The sequence below is a fragment of the Tursiops truncatus genome, chromosome 15, assembly GCF_011762595.2.
Source record: "Tursiops truncatus isolate mTurTru1 chromosome 15, mTurTru1.mat.Y, whole genome shotgun sequence".
In the NCBI taxonomy this organism is placed as follows: Eukaryota; Metazoa; Chordata; class Mammalia; order Artiodactyla; family Delphinidae; genus Tursiops; species Tursiops truncatus.
Window position 1 is genome coordinate 62,768,398 of NC_047048.1, and position 24,486 is coordinate 62,792,883.

General features: G+C 53.9%; 3 protein-coding genes and 1 long non-coding RNA gene across 11 annotated transcripts in view; 1 reads left to right on the forward strand and 3 right to left on the reverse strand.

The window, feature by feature from the left end:
• Positions 1–4,453, reverse strand: part of EIF6 (eukaryotic translation initiation factor 6) — a 6,802-nt gene extending 2,349 nt beyond the window's left edge. The window contains exons 1-6 of one of the 5 annotated variants that reach the window (XM_073792920.1): positions 4,281–4,453; positions 3,642–3,760; positions 3,422–3,507; positions 1,461–1,678; positions 788–964; positions 419–600 (exon numbers count right to left, since the gene is read on the reverse strand). In XM_073792920.1, the coding sequence (XP_073649021.1) occupies positions 419–600; positions 788–964; positions 1,461–1,678; positions 3,422–3,507; positions 3,642–3,760; positions 4,281–4,304 (806 nt within the window). In that variant the 5' untranslated portion in view covers positions 4,305–4,453. The other 4 variants (XM_073792919.1, XM_073792918.1, XM_033840682.2 and 1 more) reach the window with 4 other exon arrangements.
• Positions 4,454–5,092: 639 nt separating this feature from the next.
• Positions 5,093–11,491, reverse strand: FAM83C (family with sequence similarity 83 member C). 2 transcript variants are annotated; one of them, XM_073792917.1, is made up of 4 exons: positions 11,021–11,491; positions 8,698–8,865; positions 8,364–8,488; positions 5,093–7,851 (listed from the first exon to the last, which is right to left on the reverse strand). In XM_073792917.1, exons 1-4 carry the CDS (start codon positions 11,489–11,491, stop codon positions 6,411–6,413), a joined length of 2,205 nt encoding a protein of 734 aa, XP_073649018.1. In that variant the 3' UTR covers positions 5,093–6,410. The 2 variants fall into 2 exon arrangements, with proteins under 2 accessions (XP_073649018.1, XP_033696572.1); XM_033840681.2 differs by having other exon boundaries at positions 8,698–8,955.
• A 271-nt stretch (positions 11,492–11,762) lies between these two features.
• On the forward strand, positions 11,763–20,417 carry LOC117308262 (uncharacterized). Its single transcript, XR_004522198.2, has 3 exons — positions 11,763–12,108; positions 15,070–16,208; positions 20,234–20,417. It is a non-coding gene; the product is annotated as an uncharacterized lncRNA (long non-coding RNA).
• A 1,577-nt stretch (positions 20,418–21,994) lies between these two features.
• Positions 21,995–24,486, reverse strand: part of UQCC1 (ubiquinol-cytochrome c reductase complex assembly factor 1) — an 89,662-nt gene continuing 87,170 nt past the window's right edge. For all 3 annotated transcript variants that reach the window (XM_033841280.2, XM_019950639.3, XM_019950640.3), the window contains one exon: positions 21,995–22,611. In XM_033841280.2, coding sequence (XP_033697171.1) covers positions 22,477–22,611 — 135 coding nt within the window. In that variant the 3' untranslated portion in view covers positions 21,995–22,476. The remainder of the gene's footprint in view (positions 22,612–24,486) is intronic.

The window sequence follows — 24,486 nt, forward strand, 5'->3', positions numbered from 1 at the left end:
AGATGATGGTGATTCTGATGCATTCCCCATACCCCCGAGTCCCTTAGGCACCTGGGTCTCCTCAGTTCCTAAAAGCAGCCTTCCCTCCTTCCTTCAATTAAAAAGCTCTTTCCTGTCTCAGGCTACTGGCTGGGGACACTGACACACAGGCAAATACAAACTGCAAAAGAATGTGGTCAGTGATAAAATAAAAGACAGACTACAGAAGGGATATACTGAGCCAGTGTCTTCAAAGACGGCAGTGGGCAGATACTCAGGAAAGGCTTGTGGACTGTACCCTGTGCTTGCTCAGCAGTGTGCAGATGTGGCCTCACACGCAAGGAGAACCTACCAGTATGAATACAGTGTGGCTCCCATTACAGGTGGCATCTCCCTCCTCTCCCCTCCCCTCCCCTCCAAAGAAGAGAGGCCCAGATACCTGTCAATGAGGGAGTCCCGCATGCTGGTAGCAATGGTGCTAGGCTGGGCTTCATTCAGCTTGAAAACACTCTCCACCACTGACAGCTCTGTGCTGGTCGTGTCCAGGCCACAGAAGGCACACCAGTCGTTCACTACCATCCCAGCGGCGACCACCTCGCTGCCTCGGTTCACAGTGCCCGCCTGCCAAGGGACGGCTCGGTGTGGATCATGGCACCAACAGCCAAAGTCATGAGGACTCTCCCCAAACCCTTCTCCCTGACCCTCAGCCCAAACCCAAACTGTGACAGGTAACAATCTAGATTCCCGAATACTGGGCAAAGGGATCTGCTCCAGCAGGAGACAGAGCTCAGAGAATAAGACTGCTTACCACAAGGGGGACCTGAAGGAGAGAGGACAGCTCATCCTGGTCTTCAATTGAAGTCTTGGGATGCACCAGCCCTCCCTGATTGCTGAAGACACAGTAGCTTCCTACCAGCACCTGGTCAGCTATTGTCTGTCTGAAGACTTCCACCTTTAGCACATCAGCCAGGATTTCTTCTGTTTCCTGTCAGCCAAAGGTACTGTGCTCAGCGCCCAGAACAAGCAGATCAAAGAACCCAGGGCCTCCACACCAGACCCACCCAGGGCATGACTCCCTAAGCTCACTCCTCTGCTATGTAGCTGCATATGGAAGCTTCACCCAGAAAAAGGAGGGAATACAGCTTGGAGCAGAGTCTAGACCAGCTATGGAGCCCCTAATATCCATGCATGCCCTGAAGAGCCAGAGGCTGGTCTCCACATTACCCTCCTTTCCTCTAACCCACAGGCAAGAGTTCACCTGTCAATCTTCTCTCCTAGCCCTGGCTTCAAGACCAGATGGGTCAATCTCCCTGATTCTGAAGGACTAATACACTCCCTAGCTTCTTTCTGACACTGATCACACCATGGAAGGCCTCTGTTCACTATTCCAACCAATGTCTGAACTGCAGGAGCCCAGGTATAAAGAGAAACCACAAGAGATACCCCTAATTCCTGTCTGATGGGCAAGAATGGTGGCTAACCGCTGACTCGGCTAATATCCTGTGACTCCTGGGCCGCCTCACCCTGTCCAGGTCTGGGTGGACTAAGGCCACGTAGTCATTGCAGGTGGTGACATTGCCCAGGGCCGAGAGCCGCTCCTCCACCCGCCGGATCTGCACTGAGTCTGGGAGGCAGTTGCGAATGTGTTGCAGCTCCTGGTCGGTGGCGTTGCTGGGCACCAGGAGACCATGCCTGTTCCCTGGGGAGACCCAAATTAGGGAAGGTGGGACAAGGACGGACCATGAATACACAAGATGCCTGCTGAGCCCTGGGGGCTGGGGATACAATCCAGCCCAATTAGCTTCCCCAGCAAAGCTTCAGACCCAGACCCCAGTCCTCCAAACCACTGATCCATACAACACCCGGGGGACCAGGAGTCCCACTGGGCAGGCCAGAGATGACCTAGGAGTTTGTCCCAACACATCCTGCCCAATTCGCCATCATGAGCCAGGAGGAACCAGGACTAACAGGAAGCGCTCTTGGGCATTAGTTGCATTTTAAGAAACTGAAGTAACACTCCACACCTACCAGAATGGCTAAATTTTTTAAAAGAATGTCAATACCAAGTGTTGGCAAAGATATATGGAGCAACCAATAGGAGTATAAACTGGGCAACCACTTCAGATAATTATGTGGCATCATCTACTACATTGACTACCCAGCCATTCCTCTCCTAGGTATTATATATCCAATAGAAATACATACATTTGTTCACTAAGAAACATAGCAGCAATACTCATACCAAACTGAAAACTACCCAAATACCCACTATCAAGAGAATGAATGAATACACCGTGGTATACCTACACAAAACACAGTACACGGCAACATGAATGAACCACAGTTATCTTGTGACAACAATGACTAAACCTCTGCCTAACTCTGTAAGGTCACAACTCTGAACTTCTCAACTATAAGTTTCTCCCATCATAAAAAAAAAATCCACCAAAGATCAGGTTAAGATCTCCCTTGTTACCTAAGAACTAGCTTCAAGTCCAAAGGTCATGGTTAGGGATAAGAATTTTCGGCCTGAATAAGAAAATACTCAAGAGTCCAAAATCATCAGGCTTATGAATAAAAATAAAGGAACAAACTCCTATTTGAGCAAAACTAGAAAGAAGGGGAGGCAGTAAAGGCAGACAGATCCAGCTCAAAGAAAAGACAAATGGCCAGAGTCAACCGTGCTGAGGGCTATAGGGGCACATGGTAAAGGGAACTGAAGATTAAAATGGGTAACTGAACAGTACACCCCAGAATCTTAGCTTGTCATTATTATTATTATTTTTTTTTTTGGTGGTACACAGGCCTCTCACTGTTGTGGCCTCTCCCGTTGCGGAGCACAGGCTCCAGACGCGCAGGCTCAGCGGCCATGGCTCACGGGCCCAGCCGCTCCGCGGCATGTGGGATCTTCCCGGGCCGGGGTACGAACCCGTGTCCCCTGCATCGGCAGGCGGACTCTCAACCACTGCGCCACCAGGGAAGCCTAGCTTGTCATTTTTTAGAGGCAGAAACAGACGCTCCGAAAGTGGAAGCAATTTGCCCAGAGTCAGTGGCCGGGGAGAGATGACAATCCAATCTTCCCTCACACCAGGTGTGGAACTGGGCGAGTCACTTGGGTTCTTTGAGTCTCAGCTTCCTCATCAGTCAAATTAGGCCAATAATTCCGACCTCCCAGGGTCTTCGTGAACAAGGACTGAAACAAGGGTAAAAGTGAAAGCCCTTAATGTTATTTGTGATTACAATGATCCAGAAGCCTTTGCCAGAGGTTGTCCCTGATCTGTTGACACTTAGGGTCCAGCACAGGCCTGAGAGATTCTGTAGTCCCTGGAAATAATGGATGAAAGCCCAGGAATCGCTGGGTCACCCGGGGTCCCTTCTAGGAGTATAATTAAAGGCGCTGGGAGGCTCCATTTCCTCCCTCGGCGACTTCCAGCGTGCTTACCCACACACATGCGCCCGATGATGCGGCAGCCGGCGATGGAGGCGTGCACCACAGGGATGGTATCAGCAAGCTCACCCTCGAACACACTGCAGGGACAAGGACTCGGTGGTCACGGGGCTGGGGGGCCTGAACCCTCCCTCTGCCCGAGCCCCAGACTCCCAAGTACTCCTCCCAGCCACCCACCCACACACTGCCCACGGGCCCCGGGCTCCCGCCGCACCTGTAGAAGTTCTCCGACCCTCCGATGGCCACCAGGCAGTAGGTGTTGGTAAGTTTAGCAAAGCAGCCGATCTCACAGTTGTTCTCGAACGACGCTCGGACCGCCATGAGGCCTAGGGGCTGCGGGACAGGGAGCTCAGGGCCAGCGGATCCTCTCCCGGGACAGGGTGCTCCGGCTTCGACCCTGGGTCCGGGTCCGGGTCCCGCGGCCTCCGCGCCTCAGGCCCCGCCGCGACCCCGCCCCTCTCGGCCCCCAGCCCTCGGGGCCCGCCCACCTAGCCCCTCCAAACACGACAGCCCCGAATCCTTCGGCCCCCAACCCTCACGACCCAGGGCGTCCGGAGCTAACCCTGCCGGTGTCTCGCCACAACCGCTCACCACGTAAACGAAACCTCCGCACGCGCAAGAGGCCTCCTCGGCCCTCGGTAGGTTTCCGTTTCCGCCTCCTCCCTGGGAGACTTCCGAGAGAACGCGGCGCACGCTGCCACGCATGCGACCACTCTAGCGCCAGCCTCTGGGAGCACTCTATGGCTGCAAGTGGTCCTGTCTCTACCCCGCCTGGCCCCGCCTCCAGCAGGCTCGCATTCATTCATTTATTCATTCAGTCAGGAGCTTTGTAGGAGATAATATCGACCCAGACCTGTGGTGGTTGGATGTGAGGCATCAGAATGGAGGAGCCAGGGATGTCTCGCAGAAGATGGGTTGATGATGGAGTTATATCTTAGTTCCCCCACCAGGCATCGAACCCGCGCCTCCTGCATTGGAAGCGGGAAGTCTTAACCACTGGACCGTCAGGGAAGTCCCAGACGGAGTTATACCTTGAAGTAAAGCCCGAGGAGGAAGAGCAGGTGTGGGAGAGGTGAGGGACAGAGTGAGGTGTCGGACAGATGCCCAGGCCGGATCTGGAGCCCAGGGGAGACTGAAGGGCTGAGATGTGGAGCTGAAGCCTGGGGTGGATGAAGTCACCCACGGAGAAGGTGTCCATCACGGAGAAGTAAGACCACGACAGAGGCTGGAGAAGGAGGCGCGGCCAGAGGATGAAAGGAAACCATGCTGAAGAAGGTATTGGAGAGGAGAGGATGGACGAAGCCGGGTGTCAGGGAGGGTCCAGAGTGGGCAAGGGTGTAGGGGCTGATGGGCAACCACTTTCTGCCTCCCTCCCCCACCCCCGACCCCGCCCCGCCCGCAGATGGTGGCAGTCAAGAGACCTGCTCTGGTGGACGGATGAACTTGGCCCCCATTTTGTACAAAAGCCCCAGGGTCTCGCAGAATGTCACTCTCAGCGAGGACAGAGGGAAGCTTGGAGCCCCTTTCCTCCCCACCCCCCAGCCCTCCTGCAGCCGTCCACTCTCCTTCAAGGACCTCTCCATAGTTTGCCTGAATGGTGCCCTTCCCCTGTCCCCAACCTGCAGTTTCATAACTCTGCCTTCTCCAGGATACACCAGGCTGCTGCTGGGTCATAGCATGTCTGCTTTTATTGATTTGTATCATGTATACTGTCCCAGGCAGGTCGCAAGCTCAGGAAAAGGACCTACATCTGACAGAGCCTATACTTCTAGGGACACTCAGCAAAATGAGGCTGGTATGTGTGTGTGTGTGTATCCACGTCCTCTCCATCCTCCCAGATTCATCTCAGACCCACTCATTCAGTCCTCTCCATGGTCTCTCTTCAGCTGGTTCCCTCTACCAGGAATTCCTCTAACCCTCGCCTCCATCTATCCAAGTCCTTCCCACCCTTCAAGGCTTGGCTCAAAGGCTGCCTCCTCTAAGAAACTTTTCTCACCACTCCATCATCACCACCATTTGCTGGCCTTCATTCTCTACCACCTTCTGTCACTGGTTAGCCTTTAATTAGATACACCAGTCGTTTATGCATTGAACCCTTGTCTCCCAGGGACTGAGTCTGATTCATTTCTCAACCCTATGGCATGTCCAGCACAGGACTGGGTACACAGCTTAGGTACAAAAAGATACTGGTTGGTGCATGCATGCCTCTGTGTGTGTGTGTGTGTGTGTGTGTGTGTGTGTGTGTGGTTGTGTGTATATTTATGGTCTGTGGATCCTAAGGGGTCTACGGTGTGCACCGAATGTAACCATTCATTTACCCAAATGACATTTATTGAGTACCTATAACTAGAATCCTGAGTGTTTTGGTTTATCACATGGACTGCATCTGTGGGTGTAGTTTGTGGGTGTGAAACCTGTCAGTGTGCAGTGTATATTGTGCAGGCATTTGGAGCATCTCTGTTATTATGTGGATTTTGTGTGCATGGGGACATGGGAACTGTTGATATTTTGTGTCCTGTCTGTGCAAAAACACGATCTTAAGAAATTAAGAGTCAGAGACACAGATTTGAGCCCCTGTCACTTACTCGGACCTGATTCCAAGCAAGTCATCAAACTCGCTGGGTCCCAGCTTCTAAATTTATATTATAGGGAAGATAATATCTATGATCCTAGAACTGTACACCTACTAGAGCTCTATCTCGTAGGGTATTGTGAGGATGAAGGATGAGAAGTAACTGGTGAGAAGGGCTCAGCACAGTGACAAACGGCAGGTGCCCAGTAACCGTGGGTTCCATTTCCCCACATGTGTGCATGTACGTGTGTGAGCAAGAATCCCAAGCCCAAGGAGTGTCTAACCTGGGCCTCTAGACTCCCTCTCCTCCCTATAAGGCCCCTGCTCGAGCTCCCACCCCAGAGTCTGGGACCTGAGCCAATCTAGAGTCACAGTGGATGGAGGACGGACATGTCCTTTCTGGGAGCAGGACTACAACTGAAAGCGGCTTTGGAGCAGCTTGGACTTGGACTTGTTGTACTGAATAATGAGGTCCAGTTTGCTGTGGCCCAGGGTCAGCCATTTCTCATCCCCAGACAGGCCACTGCTACTGCCATTGCGCTGGCCACCTGTGGGGCCCCTGGGGAGGCCAGGCTCAGGTCCCTGCCTGGTGCCCTGTAACTGATGATACTTGGTGATGAGGTCCAGCTGGCTGTGGCCCAGAGTCAGCCGCTTCTCATCCCCAGAGTCCACTCCAGGCTTTCTTCCAGGGCTCGGTCTGGGGAGATCATTGGACCCAGGCCCCTCACCCCGGAATGGGCCAAACTTCATGATGAGGTCCAGCTGGCTGTGTCCCAGGGTCTGCCGTTGTTCTTCTTTACCCAGCTTGCCAGGCCTGGCCAAGGAGTTGGCTTCAGGGGGCACTCTGGAGCCCCCAGCCTTGGGGGACTGTACCTGGAGGTCCAGTTGGCCATGGCTGTGGTTTGGGGACAGCCTCTTGTCCTCTGGGGTCCGATTGCCAGGCCTGGGGGAACCTGACTCAGGGGGACCCCTGGCATCCTGGGCCTGGGGCAGGAGATCCAGCTGGTTGTATCTCTGATTTGAGGCCAACCTCCTGTCCTCTGGGGCCTGCTCACTAGGCCAAAGGGAGCCTGAGATGGGGGTCACCCCAGAATCAGGGCCCCCTGCTTCTCGTGCCCTGGGGAAGGGGACGAGGAGATCCAGCTGGCCATGGCTCTGACTCAGAGACACCTTATTCTCCTCCACTGCCTCCAGGGCTGTGCCGGGTACCCAGCGGCCTCGTGGGGGGCTAGGCTCCTGGCTTCCTGTGACCCCATTCTCTGGGAGCCGGGACAGAGCTGAGACGCCCCGGGGAAAGGAGAGGAGGGGGCGAGGGTGAGCAAGCAGAGGTGACCCCCCTCCCAGGGTCACAGGGCTGGTGCTATTGGGGTTGAGGGCAGGGGAGGACTGGGACCAGGGGGACGCCCCCAGCTTGCTCAGGTTGGCCCTGTAGGGCCCAAGCAGGGGGCCGTGGTTAGGGTCTGAGAGCTGGCACTGCAGGGAGGGCTGGCCATCGGCCTCACAGCGGGCAGGGCCCGGGGAGGAGGACCCCATAGCCATGTCACTGCAGCCGCCGCCTCTTGGCTGAGCTGGGTAGGAGGAGTGACCCATGCGAGGTGAGCACTTGATGCTGCTGAGGCTGGTGCTGGAGCACGACAAGGACGTGGTGCTGGGGATGCTGGGCCCGAAGGACCGGGCCACGGGGGGAGGGCACGGCACCCTGGGAGACAGGGGATCTTCACCTCCGCAGAAGCCCTCCACGGGCCGGGACTCGGCATAAAGACAGCGGAACTCCCGGTCAAAGTCTTCCACGATGCGGCCCCTCAGCTGCAGCACCATGCTCGTGTGGGCCTGGCTGCAAAGCCAGGTGAAGCTGGGGGCAGAGGGTCAGGGTCAGGAGGCAAAGTGCAGGACCTTGGGGCCAGGCAGGAGTCACAAACAGGGGAGCAAGATAAAACCACCAGCACCCCTAGGGCCCAAGTGAGGGGCAGAGCTCTGACTCCAGAGTCTGTTCTAGCCCTGGCTCAGCTTAGTGGACTTCGGCATGTGGTTTCACATCTCAGCCTCAACTTCCCCATCTGTAAAATGGACCAAGGGCCAGGTTCCCTGAAGTCCCTCCAATTCCGAGGTGCAAGAGTTATTTTCTATGCCAAGGGCATTAAAGTAGTCCTTCCACAGAGTGAGCTCCTCCAGGGCCCAGCCCAGGGCTGTCTTGCTCCCCACACTGGCCCCTGGGCCCTGCACCATGCCTGCCACATGGCGGCTGCTCAGTTCATGGTGGAAGCGATGGATGAAGAAAGGAAAGTTCAAAGCTGCCAGGTCCCAGGCACCCTCGCAAGCCGGTGGCTCAGCCCCAGGCACCCTCCCCGCCATCCACTTGCTCACCTGTAGCTGCCTGCCACCACCTGCTCACCGTCAATGATGGCGAACTTCTCCAGGGCCTGCCCCGTGAAGCGGCGGCCTGCCTTGCTGCAGTATGTGTTCCCACACGTGCTCCGCACACGCATGTTCTGGGCCAAGGAGGGAGGGAGGTTGGGAATCACCTTTAGAGGACAGGGCTCAAGCCATGTCTAAATCCCCTGGGGTCTCTGACCCAAAATAGCTATAGGAGAGCCCGGCCTCCCACTCCCATTGACCCCCCATGCTCACGAACCACCCGACTGACTCTCCTGCCCTCCCTGACTCCACACCCCAGTTCCTGCCCCCGTCCCTTGCTGACCCGTAGGTGCCCTCCATTGAGGTCCATCTTGTAGCACATCTCCAGGAAGTGCCTCAGGTGTTCCTCGGCCAGAAGCAGGTAGACGGGGACACCACGCCAGCCCGAGGCCTCCATGAGGTCACACAGAAGCTCCATGTCGGTGAAGATGTCCATTACCACAGCCACCACCTGGCGGGGGTTGGGGGGGTGGAGCTCAGCCCTGCCCGGGGCACTGCCGAGGCCAGGGGTAGAGGCTAGATCCCCGGAGACAGCACTGGACTGAAAAGCAGGAGGCCAGAGCCCATGAGAACACCTGAACTGGGAGGGCTTTTAGTGGTGACCCAGCCTGGGGGTTCCTGACTTGGAAGCTGGGGGGTTTCACTGTCTTGAAGCCCAGAAGGCTGTTTGAAAGTTTTTGTGTGCATTTTTCTAAGGACGGTTTGTTTATCTGTCATCTGATTCTCAAAGAGGTCTGTGGATCAGCTGTACCAGTCTAAAGGTCTACTCTACAGATGGGAAGACTGAGGCCCAGAGGGGGAAAGAGTCAGAAGCAAAACCCAGACCCCACTTCCCAGGCTAGCACCTCACACTCCCCCCACTAGCTCAAGCTGTAGCTCTGGCTGTCTGTCTGAGGCTCCCTTCTCACGGATCAGAGCTGCAGGCCAGTTACTGGGGTCTTCAGTGCCCTTTGCTAGACCCACCTGTTTCCCTGAGAAGCTGCAGAGATCTGCTGTGACCTCTTACAACTGGGACCAAGTTTTCTGCTCGGTGGAGAGGCGGGGCTTGCAATATCTGCCAAGAGAACCTCCTCTCCCAGTCCAGGCTGAGAGGCAGGAAGTGCGGAGCAAAGCACTCCAGCTCTGGAGCCAGACAGAGCTGGGTTCGAACCTGCACTCTGCTACTTCCTAGTGCTATGACCTTAGACGAATTCCTTCACCCCTGGGAGCCTCAACTTCCTCATCTGCTAAATGGAGATAGTGATAGCTACCTCTCAAGAGTTATGGGGAATTTAATGTGAAAATACTCAACACACAACAGAAGCTCAGTAAATGTTCCTCTCCTGCTGCCTCCTTAACAAACAAAGCCATTGGGCCACAGGGGGAGGAAGCACTTCCCAAGATCACTCTGAGAGTCAGTGACAGCCCAGAGTGGAAGCTTGGCTCCTGACCCAGAGGTGGAGGGTCTAGACGGGAGGATGAGAAACCAAAGCATTGAGGGATGCCCTGGTCCATGGCACAGGCCTGGCCACAGGTGAGGGGAACAGGACAAGCAAGAAAGATCAAAGGGCAGGGGTGATGACAGCAGCCATCTCACTAATAACCCCATTCCCTGTGCCAGTCGGGTCTGGCCCTCCCCTGCCTGGGACATAGGTAGACTTGCCAGGGAGGCTCTGGAGGTACCAGCAGGATGCCAGCATCCTGGCTCCTAACATCTGCAGCAGGTACCCTCAGGGCTGCTCCCCTAGCAAGAGCACTGAGTCTAAGCCACCCCAAACTCTGCCTAGGGTCATCTGATCCATCTCCCTGCCTCCTGAGTCAGAGGCCAGGCCTCCAGGAGTGAGGCTGTGCTAGTCTGTAGCTGAAGGCTTCCCAGGTACCAACACCCCACCTGCTCTGCCGCTTCCCTTTCTCCTGAGCCCTGCTCCCCATCCTTGAGCCCAGCAGCTTCCGCTCCTCTTTCCTTTGGGTGCAGAGCTAAAAGCCCAGCCCTCAAGGCCATGCTGAGGCCCAGGCACCAGTGCCCCTTCCCCTGCTTCAGGCCAGTGGAGATACAGTGCACAAAGTGAGGTGCGGTTGGGACCATTTGTCAGGAGGCAGGGCTGTGCCTGGGGCCCGGGGCCTGAGTCTAGAGCCCTTTCCCTCTCCCTGAGCCCCGGGTTCCATTTCACCAACTGACTGGAACTCCTGAGTAAGTCCCAGTCCCTTTCTGGCCTCAGTTTCCTCCTCTGTAACTCAAGGGGGTGGCTCAGATGCTCACCAAGGTTGGGGTTCTTAGTTTGGGGATCACAGACCTTTTCGAGAATCTGATGAAGGCCATAGGCCCTCTCCCCCAAAAGAGAGAGGATCCCCCTCTGCAATGAACACCACTTTGCACGTGTTTTCAGGGTGTTTGTGGAGTCCCTGAGACCCATCCCCTGTTCTAAGCGTGTTCATAATGTCCTCGAGTGCCAAGAGGTTACCAAGGTAAATAAAACACGCCCACACTCTAGGAGCTTGTGATGTGATAGGGGGCAGAGGTTCTCGTCCCAATGCTGCCCCCAAGCTGCTGTGTGGCCACACTTCCCCTCCCTGGGCCTCAGTTTCCACATCTGTGAAATGAATGTCTGAAGAGACGAGGCCCTTACCGTGCGGGCCTGGCTGAAGAGGAAATGCAGAAGGTTCTTGATGCTCTTGGCTTTGTTCCGCTGGAAGTGGATCACAGCCTGCGTGGGCCTGAAGCCCGTGGCCCGTGGCACCTCGGGCCAGCCCAAGTCCAGGTCCGGGGGGTCTACGTCGGAGGCCAGGGGGAAGTAAGTGCCGGAGGTGACTTCGGAGAGCAGGCTGAGGGGGTCAGGCCCGGCAGCCCCTGGCCCCACGGCCTCGCCTAGCTCAGAGCCCCCGCGCGCATGGCTGGTCATGTAGTCCACATCCAGAGGGCTCAGGAAGGGCAGCTCCCGCTCCTCGGAGAGGACCCGCAGGTAGGCAGCCTCTCCCCGCTCCAGGAGGGCATCGGCCGCCAGCCGGGCTGCCTCGCTGTGCTGGAGCACCCGCGATGAGCTCTCCCGCCACCGCTGCTGCTTCAGCTCCTCCACCCGGCACCGCAGGGGCCCCGCCATGCCCTGAGCTCCCAGCGCCTCCGAACACGCCTGCCCACCGGCTACCCTCACCCTCCAGCAGGCTCCATGGCCTGCACCCCGGGCTGGCCGCAGCAGGAGGAAGATACCAGCAGAAACTGCCTCCCACCCGCCTGCCCTTTGTCAGAGCCACGCTCCACCCCGTTGCCCCCGGCCTCGGGAACCTGTTGGGTCAGCCTCACATGTCCGCCTGCTGTTGGGATTCGCCCGCCCGCCGCCTGGGGAAAGGGAAGGTCCTTACTCAGCACACACTCCCTCCGCCACCGCAGCGTCACCTGCTGCATCCCCACCAGGCTCCCAGCAAGTTTCCTCCAAACCCTGCCCTTCCGGAGTCCCAGTGAAAAATGCTGTCCCACCCCTGAAAAATTCTGTTCCGGATGTCTGCGTTTCCACCACCCTCAGCTCTGGGGAAGCTCTTGACCTGGTGGCGCCAGACCCCAGCCTTTCTCCCCTCCTCGGGGGCTGAGTATTAAATGGTTAGTGAGAAAGTTGGTTGAGAGGATCGGGGGACACACTGCATGGTCCGGAGGCAAACAGCAGGCCAGTTTCCGTTCTCTGCCCCCATCAAGGGCCTTAGTCCCGGAGTCCTCAGGAGCAGGGTGAGGCTTTGCGCTGGAGAAGGGGGCTCAGCAGATGGCAGCTAGCTGGGAAGGCAGGCCGGGCAGAAGTGGTCACAAGGGTGCCAGCCCCACCTTTCTGTGGAGGGACGAGGTCCCATGAGGGTGGCCGGGACAGCAGAAGACCTAATGCCATGTCTCAACGACCCCGTTTAGTACTGGCTGCACTTGCTTTAACTGATCTGTGATCATGTCCAGATCAGACACAGGTTCCTCTATGCCCACAAAGCTTCACTTGGGGCCCAATGCATGCACAGCGGGGCTGGTGCTGGCGAGGGGATTTAGGGGCTCCCTGCGTCAAGCTGGGCCCTGGGACTAAAGACGAATGGGGCTTTGTCTCTGAGGATCCTAGAGGGGCCAAGGAGGGGCAGGGGCAGAGATCAGAGCCCCGGGTACTCTAAGGAGGCCCTTCCCTGGGCGTGGGGAGGCTGCGTGAGGGGCAGGGGGAGGAGTAAGTGGAGCCAGTCTGTGGGAGGGTAACAAGCCACGGGGGTAGCCGAGGTGTCAGGGCCTTATCTCTGGATTTGTTTAGGGGGAGAACAGAGCCATATCTGGGTCAGAGAAGCACTCCTGGGAGGGGAGGAGTCATGTTTCTGTGTTGCTGAGTTCCTGTGCTTATCCCTCAGTGTGTATATGTCTACCTGACAGTACATATTTTTGGATCTTTTAAAAAATTATTTTTAATTAACATAAAGTTTACCATCTTAACCATTTTTAACTGTGCAGTTCAGTGGTATTAAGTACACTCATATTGCTGTGCAACCGTCACCACCATCCATCCCCAGAACTTTTTCATCTTTCCCAACTGAAACTCTGTACCTATGAAAGGCTAAGTACCCTCCTCACCCCCTGATAGCCACCACTGTACTTTCTGAGTGTGAACTTGACTACTCTGAGTACCTCACGTAAGTGGAATCATACAGTCTTTGTCTTTTTTGTGACTGGCATATTTCACCTAGCATACAGGTTCACTCATGTTGAAGCATGTGACAGGATTTCCCTCCTTTTTAAGGCTGAATAATATTCCATTGTGTGTACATACCACATTGTTTATCCATTCACTCACTGATAGTCACTTGGATTGTTTCCACCTTTTGGCTATTGTGAATAATACTGCCTGAACATGGGTGTACAAAGTTGGCTCTGTATTTTTTAATATTTCCGTCCATGCCCACATTTGTATTAGATTCCATTTTTTTAAGTAAAAAAAACACTGAATATTGACAATTTCACGTGGCTCAACTCAGCCTAGACAGGAACACCTCAGAGATATTATGGGTTCAGTTCCAGACCACCGCAATAAAGCAAATATGGATATCTCAGTAAAGTGAATCACACAATTTTTTTGGTTTCCCAGTGCACACAGAAGTTACGTTTACACTATACTATAGTCTATTAAGTGTGCAATAGAACTATGTCTAAAAAAACAATGTACATACCATAATGAAAAAATACTTTATTGCTAAAAGATGCTAGCCATCATCTGAGAACTCAGGGTTGCTACAAACCTTCAGTTGGTAAAAAAAAAAAAAAAAAAAAAATGCAGTATCTGCAAAGCACTGTATAGTGAAGTACAATAAGATGAGGTATGCCTGTACACTATACCTATGCATTACTATACACCTGGGCACGTGTGTACATTACATACTGTCTATTTGTGACGTTTGTGTGTCTGCTTGGCTGTCTTCAAGTATCTAGCTGCACATCAGTGTATATTTACCTGCATGTGCATCTGTGTATGTTCTCGTGTATGTGTCTGGGTGCATATCTGTGTGCATGAATGTCTGCGCGGCAGGGGTGGTCTTTGACCCTAACATTGGACTGTGGTACTAAGTGTCTGTACAAGGGAGCTCAGCTGAGAGGGGCAAGGATGGGAAGACTGAGTTGAAAAGGGCTCCAAGGGATCCCGGATACCCTGATAATAAAAGCGTATAAATCAAATGAAATCCCCCAGGGCTGCAGGACTGTCCACCCGTCCTATGGGCTGAGTGGGTAAAGGGCAATGGGAGGGCAGACAAGTATATCCTAGCCTTGGGGCTGAGTCTAGGGGTGGGGACCCAGGGTAACGAGAGCCATACAGATAGCTAAGCCCAGACCCTGGATGCAGTGGGTCGGGCACAGCCCCCTTAATAACTGTTATTAAGAGGAAGAAAATTATTTTCCTGTCCAGGGGGTGTGTCAGGCGCCTGCCTGGCATCATTCTGCTATCCTAGGGGCCATTTAGCCTTGTCTGTTCTTTCTTAGAAGCTGAGTGGCACCTGGGCAGGTGAATGTCGTGTGGGGCTGGTGGGAGCAGAGGCTGGGCTGCAGCCCTTCAGTTGCAGGCTGCTCTGATGCCAACACTGCCACACACCTTTACTGTGGCACCTCTGGGTCAGGGGAGACAGGATTCCTGGGAGGAGCAGCCAGGGCTAGTAGGGGCGCCAGAATGTGCCTAAATCCCTTGAATGAAGGCAAAGTGACCTAAGAGCCTGACACAGGCACAAGTCGTGAGGATTCCCAGAGACTGGCTCGAGCTGGGTATTAAAGGATGAGACAGATTTTGAGACGTGCAGGGTGGAGGGCTGGGCGTTCCAGGCTGGAGGACTAGAGGGGCGGGGGCCTGCCTCCTGAAGGTGTTGCAAGCAGCAGTGCAGGGAAAGGGCTGCCGGAAAGGCCGTCTGGAGCCACACCCTGAAGAGGGCCTTGCTGAGGCCCAGAGGTTGGCAAGACCGTCGAGCGGGATTTTAGGATAACTTAGGAAGCAGGCCCCCAGGGGCAGGGTGGCCCAAAGCAGGAGTCCCAGAAACAGCCCAGATGGTGTGGGTGGCTGTTCTTGAGCGCCACACAGGCCTTCAGGAGGCCACACTGGCTCTGGAACTTCATGGGTGAGCCAAACAATCACAACTCCGAGTCACGGTGGCGTAATCTGTAAAATGGGACCAACACCATCTCCTTCACCAGGTGGTTGTGAGGAACAAGTGGACTACTCTGTGTCAAGTGCCTGACTGAGAGGACGAGGAGCTCAGTACCTGCTGAATTTAGAGCTTCTCCAGCCATGAAGGGGCGGGGGCTCGGTGAAGGCCTGACAGCAAACGAAGCAGCACCACGGAAGCTCCTTCGGGTCCGTCTCCGGCCTCTTCCAGACCAAAGGCCAGCCCTGAAGGGGAACATGGCCCTGGGCTATGTCAGTGGAGTGTGGCTCTGAGACTTGGCCTCTCATCCCAGCTCACAGGAGTCAAGGTCCTCTCTCCACTCTGCATACACAGACGAGCACTGGGCAAGTACGATCACAAGGAATAAGGATTTTGGCATTCTGCTTTGGAAAGGTGACTGTGTCTGGCTCTACACGGTAATGATGGGGTCTCACCCTTTCCCCCACGTCCTTCCCTCCACCCCCTCTACCCATCCGTCCACCGTATTCCATCCCACAGTGGGAGACCTGTCCCCACTCCCCATGTTTCCATAAGGGGAGAGAATTCCCACTCCACTCTCCCGGAGGGGAAGGGTGAGAGGACCACTCCCTAAATCCTCACAGGCTTCATCCTCCCCAGAGGAGGGGAATGGCTTGGCTACATTCTCCAATCCGCTTTATCACAAATACTGGTAAAGCCCCCATTTTGATGTCCATGTGTCTGTCTCTTATTTTTCAGTTCATTCTGGACTTGGGAGGGGAAGAAGACATATTAGCCATTGATCTCTTAAGCCCCCAACATTATTGATCCAGCCACGTCTCCCTCCCCATCCCCTCTCCCTCTGCCCATTCAGTCCACCCAACATATATCTAATGCTTACTGTAGGCCAGCACTGTGGTCCCAAAGATGAGTAAGACTTAGTCTGTGCCCTGGAGGAACTCAGTTTAGTGGGGAAGGCAGACTCAGAAATAATTATAAGCCACAGAATAAGCTGAGGTATAAACCAGTTGCTTGGGGTTTAGAGCTCATGAGTCATTCTGGAAGCTTAGAGGAACCATGTTCCACCCTCCACCCCCAATTAGAGTACAGCCCTGTTGTAGGCTCTTTCTCAGATGGTGACTGGGAGGTGAAGGAACTGTTTCTGGCCACGGGGAGAGAGAAAAAGAGGGGAGAAGCAAGCCAGCACAGGTCAGTGATTCTGGTTCCCGACTGTGAAGACTTGAGTGAGCCTCTCAAGGCTTCGGCCTCCCATCTGTAGAGCAAGAGGCTGGAGGTCTCCAAGTCCCTTCTAGTGCTCACATTGTGTTCTATCACTTTTTGATGTTACGGGTCAGTGCTTGAAGATTCCCTTCCCGGAAATCCCCGGCCAGGATCTCCAGGACCTTTTCTCGCCTCATCAGAGGGATGGAGGCCCTTGACCTGGGCAGGGTCTGGGCCCTTGGGCTCAGCAGCGTGGCTTGAGGGAAGTCCCCTGGAAGCCACAGAAAACTTGTGAGGGGTGGTTATCACCAGGGCGGAGTGAGGGGGTAGAAGATCATGGCCAGGGGCCTGAGGTCTGGCCTATCCTCCCTAAGGCCAAGTCCATGGTGTCAGTGGTCAGGGCACAGTGGGATGCAGTGGGAGAAGGCTGAAGGGGGCAGAACCAGGGTAGCAAGTAAAGGGCTGCTCCCAAGGGAAGAGTTCACTTTGGGACTGTCGGGTTCTTGGCCCACAAACTGCCCACTCCCCTTCCTTCCCCACCTCACCCCAAGCGCTGATAAACTCTAGGTTCCCCGGGCATGGAGACCAGTGTGAGCTCCCTTCCCTCTGGGCCCTCACCTCAGAAATCACTTGCCCCCAACCTGTCCTCCAATCTCTGGTCTCAGGAAAGGCTTCCCTCCTCCCCTCCAAAGCCAGGCCCTTGTTCTCCAGACCAGGCTTCCACTTCCAGAGGGATCTAACCCTAATTCCTCACGTTTGAGAGACGCTTCCTACTCCACTCATTGTTTTACACTTAATCAGACTCCTCCGCACCCCCATGCACATCTTCAGTTCTTTCCTGTGCTGAAAACACCTGCTCTCCTATCTCCTGCCCGATTCTTCTCCGTTTCTTCTCATCTAGGCACCTCCCAAGATACCACAACTGTTGCCATAACCGGCTCTCAAAAGTCTTGTTCTTGGGGCTTCCCTGGTGGCGCAGTGGTTGAGAGTCCGCCTGCCGATGCAGGGTACACGGGTTCGTGGACCGGTCCGGGAGGATCCCACTTGCCGCGGAGCGGCTGGGCCCGTGAGCCATGGCCGCTGAGCCTGCGCGTCCGGAGCCTGTGGTTCGCAACGGGAGAGGCACAACAGTGAGAGGCCCACGTACCGCAAAAAAACAAAAAAAACCAAAAACCTCTTGTTCTTGGAAGAATCTAAAGCCCTTAAGCTCCACCCACTTACCCCCGGTCCTATGCTCTGCAGCACACAGCCTTAAGAGCCTCCTCCTCCTGGAAGGCTCCACCCACACCGCCCACGCCTGGCTTTTTGATTCTGCCTCCTACGCTGGTTCCTAATCTCTTCCTACCCCGTCCCCACCCTCCCCCGGTGGATGCTTTCTCCCACGCCCACCCCACTCCCTTTTCTACCCTCCACATTTCGTCTCTGGGAACTCATCCAGTTTCATGACTTCAGGTGTCCCTTCTATACCCAAGACAGGGCCAAAGTCCTTGGCCCCGAGGTCATCATCATCCCCCAAGGTCCAGGCCTGCCCTATGCCCTTGCCCTCCCTGATGCATCTTCCGTCAGACCAGCTCCCCATAGACACAACCAACATGCACCAAAGAGGTGGGGTGGGGCTTGAAGACATGAGACTGGTCAGCTTCGCTATGTAAGTGGTTTCTTGCACCGGTAAGTGGTTTCTCCTCAGTGGACCTGCTTCCCTAGTGCATCATGGGGGCAATAATCCCTGCCCCATCTCACAGGATAATGTAATTAGCACCCGAAAAAAACCACAATGCAAAGAAGATTCTTCTTTTCACGCTCCTGTCTTCTGCCAGACATCACCATCTCCCTGCTTCCAGGAGAGCCCTGAACAGCTTTCTTCAGGCTTCAGGTTCAGTGAGGCATCCAGTCCTGACGATTTTATCCCCTGCAATGCCTCTGGGGTTTGAACTTCCTCTGAATTTCTACAATCGCTCCCAGGCCTTCAAGCCTAGATGGCTAGAATCCTTCCTGACTGCACCCATCCACCCTGCACGCCGCTGTGCACCTGCACTCCCATCAGGTCACAGTCCCTGCCACATGCAGCGTTACCCAGGCTTCCCTGAGCCGTGGCCCCATCTGGATCTCGGCAACCTTTTCTTCCCTGGCAACCGACTCAGCTGCTCCACTCGAGTCTGAAGTTTCCTGCTCCGTGCCGCGGATCCTCACTTCCTATTTTTCTTTCCAGCTACTTAAACCTTGCCCATCCTTTATGTTCCAACTCCTCGAAGGCTTTTCTGAACCTTGAACCTGAACTCCCTTGTTCTGACTTTTCCTGTTAGTATGTGTATGCGCCCACAGAAGCCCACATGGCTGGAATACTGCTTTAGTTTTCCTTTTACTTTTTTTGTGTGTGTGTGGTACGCGGGCCTCTCACTGTTGTGGCCTCTCCCGTTGCAGAGCACAGGCTCCGGACGCGCAGGCTCAGCGGCCACGGCTCACGGGCCCAGCCGCTCCGTGGCATGTGGGATCTTCCTGGACCGGGGCACGAACCCGTGTCCCCTGCATCGGCAGGCGGACTCTCAACCATTGTGCCACCAGGGAAGCCCCTCCTTTTACTTTTTAATGTAGCACAACTGACCCTTTCCCCATCTAGTACTCCTTTTCTAGAACTAAAAGCATTGGACTTGGGTGTCAGAACCGCCTGAGTCCGCATGCAAGGTAAATCTGGGCTTCCCTGAGCTTCAGTCCCCCTCAGCAGTAACAAGAACTTATTAATAACACTTACCTCACAGAACTGTCACTGAGGATTAAATGAGATACTAACTGAAAACGCCAAGCAGCATCTGGCGCAGAACAGAAACACAAAAAACACTGGCTGAAGTGTAGCCTGGGCTTTAATCTCAGCTTGATGTAAGAAAGCAATACTTGCAATTTTTAAAATTTTAGGCAAATCTGAAATCTTAGGGGTACTGTTCACAACATTGTTCAGTGTTTCTCATTTTAAGACCCTATAAGGAAAACATTTGTTTCTTCTGATGAATAAGTATAATTCCTTTCATGTGACAATGGGAAGTACATAACCTTCAGCCTGTCTCATTTCTGCCTTTGGCTTCCAGGGAGCTCAGAGCAAGGTTTTATACTCAGTTGCAGATTTCCTCACTGACCTGTGGGAAGCAGTGTGGGGTGGGGAGAGAGCAAGGGCTCCAGGGATGAAGATGAGGGCTGGGCACTCTAGGCCCCTTCTTACCCTGGTTCATCTTCCAGGCCTCTCTGAGCTGTAGTCCCGTCTCGTCTCTTGTGTAAAGGGGATAAGAATCAGAAGAACAATACCTGTTTTACAAAACTGCTGCGAGACAATGCACACCTGAGATCACACTTTATAAATTGCTGAAAAAGTCACGTGAAAGTTGGTTATTAGCGGGCTAGGTTTTCTAACCTACCAATACTTGCATCTTATCTTTTTTTTTTTTTTTTGCGGTACGCGGGCCTCTCACTGTTGTGGCCTCTCCCGTTGCGGAGCACAGGCTCCCAACGCGCAGGCTCAGCAGCCATGGCTCACGGGCCCAGCTACTCCGCGGCATGTGGGATCCTCCCGGACTGGGGCATGAACCCGCGTCCCCTGCATCAGCAGGCAGACTCTCAACCACTGCACCACCAGGGAAGCCCTTATCTCTTAAACTGTGTTTCAATTGTTTTGCAGTTTTTACACCTGTGTCTCTTAATTTGCTGTGATCCTTTCTGGACATATACAGAGTACAAATAAAGTACAAAATTATTCCTAGAGAGCAATCTCCCTGAGAGCAAAGAAAACATGTCTTTCACTTGTTCTGTATAATAACAATTTGCAATAGAAAAACGTTTAGCTAGAGCAAGAACATCTGGCTTTCCTTCCTATTCGAAGGCCAAAGGAGGTACTTCGTACTGAATTATTAAAATAAGCTGAACTGTAGTACAGACTGAGAGAATGGTCCAGAAAGGGGCTTTTTGTTGGGCTTGTATAGATAATGATTGGTGATTTAGTCATTCATTCCTTCTTTCATTGATCAAAGCTTACACTGATGCCTACTAAGGTCCAGCCATGCTGCTGGACGCTGGAGAAACAAAGGCGACTGATCCAAACACCAATGCCCACTCTGAAGGTGCTCACAGTGCAGGATGGAGAGTGGGTATGTAAAAAATAGTTCCTCTGGAGAACACTGCCTGGGGTGAACAGGAGAGGGTGGTATTAGGGGACGTGTGTAATTTCTTTAGTCAGAAGAGCGGACAGGATTCCAGGCAGAGAAAACATACAGGGTAGTCTCCTCAGGTAACCCCAAGTGGTTCAGTTGCTCAGAAAAGAAATGGGTTAGAGACTCAAAAAGACAAACAAGGATCAAACTAAGAAAAGCCTTGCAGCTTCCAAGGAGCCTGGATTTTATTTTGGGGGGGGCGGGTGTAGTCAGTGAAAGATGCCTACGGGCAGGAAGTGAGGGCTTCGGGACATCACAGACATGACAGATCGACTGGCTCTTTGAAACATGGCTGCGTGTCATAAGTTGCAGTGTTTGGTGATTACTCTTCTTATGGAGACAGGACTTGGCTCTGCAGGTGGGGGCTGTCTGCTGCTGGAGGTATTCATATAGGGCCCGTATGAACATAGGCAACTGGGATGTTGAGAAACGGCGTCAAGTTCTGGACCAGGGCTGGACTAAATGACCGCTAACGGTCCTTCCAATCTGAGATGCCATGATTCTAAAGCAAGCCCGGTAGCTGAACTGGTGCTGCAGGCTGGGATCTGTGGCTGGGGAGCTGCCCTGGGCAGCAAATGGGTTAAGGCTCAAATAACTTTTATATATAAATTAATGTGTAGAGTTGAGAGCCAAATCTGTTCCATTAATTTTTCCATCCATTCCAGGAGCAGTTAGGTACACACTGTAAAGTTTATTTTGGTGCATGGTATACTTCACTCCATTAAAAATAAATTAATCAGCAAATTCCTGCCTGGCCCAGCTCTGGTTTATGTAAATAGTGCCCAGCTGTAATGAGTTACAAGGTGTTATTATCTCACACACACAGGAGGCTTCACTCTAGAGCTCCTTGTGCAACAAAGGCATCTTAAATAAACTCAGAGAAGGTGGTTTGATTTGTAATGTTTTCACAGAAGTGAGATATACCTCACCCTTATAGAGTTTCTTTATATGACTCATTTTATAGCAAGTTAAATGAAGGAAGTTTGATGGGGGGAGGGGCAATATGGTTCTCCGCCCCCTTTCTTCAATTTAAAGAAAATTCCCCCAGAGATGACCCACACTCAGAGGGAGGAGGGGACTGGTCCTCAAGTGCCCAGACCAAGGTGGCTCTGCAGCACATGCTCCTCGAGTTGGGAAGGGGGTGGAAGGCTGGGCACGGGGCTGGGTCCTGGGGCGGAGCAACGAAGCCAGGAAGAGTGTGTTCTCCTCTTCTCCCCTTCTCCCCAGTACCTCGTATAAGGGGGAGCCAAGAGAGGAAAAGGCAGCATGTTCCTCACCCAGTTCAATGGGAGTGTGTGTGACAAAGGGACCTTCCTCTTGAGGCCTCTTTCCAAATGACTCAGGATGTGACAAGCCCCCTGGCCATAGAGGCCTCCTGGGTCCCCAAGGTCGTGGCCTGGAAGGCTGTACCTTGGCCAGAACAGTGACATCTCCATGAGCTGGAAGCAGAAGCAGCAGCAGAGACCCCCCTGAGCCTCTCCGCCTCCCTGTCTCTAACTGAGCTGGGCAGTGCTCCTCAGCTCGTGGCATCCACCATCCCAGGTAAGTTTCTAAAAGACCCAGGAATAAAGAGCCATGGCAGAGAGAAGTCTCTGTTTCTTTTAATGGCCAACTCAACCCCACAGCTCAACGCCGGAGGACAGAGCGTGGTTACCCGTCTCGACTCAGAAGCATTACAAACTGCTCCTAGGCCACAGTGGGCCCTTGGGGGGGGAGGGGGTGTCCCCTTTCTAACCTACCCCCATTCCCTTCTGTGGCCTTTGGGAAAAGCTGTCAATCGCATGTTTCCTAGAGGGGACCTGGGGAGTGTGGGCAGGGGAGCTCTTTCTCAGGGCTTCTCTTGAGGGAGAGGACACCTTAGAAGGGCTAAGGGTTCTCCCAGCACCGTACCCCACCCAATCAGACTCCTGGGCGTACTAAGAGGAAAATCAACACAAATGGGGCCAGGTATTTGACAGATGCTTTTCAAAGGTCAGTTCAGGCCACTTCCTGGGCCAAACAGCCACCTCTCTTCTGGCAGTTCCTCAGAGCTAGTTGGCCAGCTGTTTGGAGGGACCAGCCCATCAAAGACCCTCGTCGTTGTAAGTTGGGGAATGGGGCTTCAGGATGCTCTGAGGATTCTTCTCCACTAGAGGGCGCCAGCTCACCTCCCCTGTCAGAAGCAGATCCTCACCGTTCATGGAGTCCAGGTACTGTATCTGCAATCAGAAGAACAGGAAACAGGAAAGGGACAAGGGCAGGATGGACGTGAGATGGCACAAGGAACCAGCCTCCCAAAGGAGAGAACGGGGCGGGGGCACGAGGGGCTACTGACCATCCCAGCTCCCAAGCCTGAGGCGGGTGGGGGCGGGGGGGCACGGGTAGTGGTCTCTGATCTCCCGGATTATTTCATTTAAGGGGGTTCGAAGAAACAAGTCACTAAGGAAGCTTTCTCAGGCTTTAGGGAATTCCCCATTGTGCCTCTGAATGGACAAATGTCTGACACACAAGCCCTGACTTTGTGGACCAGAACTGTGTGTCTGATTGCCCATTCAGGGTAGCGATGTTACCCAAGGTGAGCCAATTCCCTTCTCTGAGATTTAAGTTCCCTTGTCTGAGAAAGGGGCCCATAATAGTAACGTGTACCTCACAGGACGAAGGACACTGCTAGTCACTGGAACTTAAAAAAAAAATGTGTATGCTTCTACTGTCCTCTAGTGGGCCCTGACCCCATGGTTAGTGGGCCCCAGCTTCACCCCTCTAGGATGACTGAGGGAGTTTATCCCCCTGAACAATGCGGAGAGGGGACACCTGTGATGGAGAACAGGAGCAGCGCAGGGAGGTGTGGTCGGGCAGTTTTGCAAGAGGCAGGTGCTCTAACAAGTGGCAAGTCTTAGGCGATAAAGGCCACCTCTGGGAAGATTCCCAGGCTTCTGCTGGTAAGGAGATGAGTAAGGACAAATGCTTTCAAGTGCACAGGCAAACTCTAGGGCGAGAGCTGGATCAGAGCAGGAGTCAGCACTGGATTCAGAAAGATGAGGCTCCATTTGAGGGTAAGAAGGCAACTGGGGGGAAAGGAGAGGTGGCAGGAGTCCAAAGTCCTCATCTTAGGCCTTGCATCGACTCCCTCTTCCAAGAATTCCTTCACTTCCGCTGCTTTGTTTTTAGGCTGCAGACCCTCACACTCACCCCCAGTCTCTTACACACACCTCAGGTCTGGATTTCCACATGTCTACAGTGCAAGGAGGTCAACTGACCTGTTATCTCATCTAAAAGCCACTCCTCTTTCCAATTACTCCATTTCTGTCCTTAATGCCACCACTATGCCCATCTCCTGGGTTGAAAATCTCAGCATGATCTCTGACTGGGCCTCAGGCCATCTACCAGACCAACTGGCATCATGGCCCAGGACTAGCCTCCTGGCCTTCCCCGATCCACTCGCTCAGACTTAGTCCCTCCTTTCTTTAGCCTTTCATAGACTCTGCTCCTGCCTGTATACATTGCAGACTGACTTACTCCAGGGTTAGCCTTGTGCCTGACTGGCTTCCTTGCCAAATCATGAGCTGGATCCTTGAGGGCAGGACTGGGTCTTACTAATTTCTGCTTTCTCAACAGAGAGGCTGGTAGAATAGGTGCTCAAAAGGTTTGCTGACAGAACTGGGTCCCCATCAGAGCTCGCTGCTTCCCTAAGAGCTCCATCACTGTTTTCCTAGTGCCTGCCTCTCACTGGGGCAATCTGGGCCTTCTTATTGGTGTGGCAGCCCCTTCCTTCAGGGCCTTCAGAGAGGTCCCAGCTGTGCCCTTGTTGTGGCCCCTGGCACAAGCCCACCGCGGCAGATGGAAAAGTTGGGCTCGTCTCTCAGAAAACACAGCATTTGCTCTGCCAGTTGCTACTCCTGTCTGAGGGCGAGTCGAGTCAACAGTGTGAGTCTCAGAATTCTCTGTGGGTGGGGTCCTCTGGCCACAGTGCCTTCTTCCCGGATCTGGCAGATTTGAAGAACGGTCAAACAGCAGTCCTGGCTTCTGGGGTTCTCTACCCTCTGAAGAGCCTTAGTATGTAGTTTTCCAGTAATCAACCAGCTGGGCCTGCTGGC

What these genes read in the sequence shown, in the direction of transcription:
- FAM83C (XM_033840681.2), bottom strand. Translation starts at nt 11,491, where the DNA reads ATGGCGGGGCCCCTGCGGTGCCGGGTGGAGGAGCTGAAGCAGCAGCGG. An exon ending in TCTTCAGCCAGGCCCGCACG is followed by an intron (nt 8,956 to 11,020) that starts GTAAGGGCCTCG and finishes CCTGCTTTTCAG; the next exon opens with TCCAGTGCTGTCTCCGGGGA. An exon ending in TCAATGGAGGGCACCTACGG is followed by an intron (nt 8,489 to 8,697) that starts GTCAGCAAGGGA and finishes TCCTTGGCCCAG; the next exon opens with AACATGCGTGTGCGGAGCAC.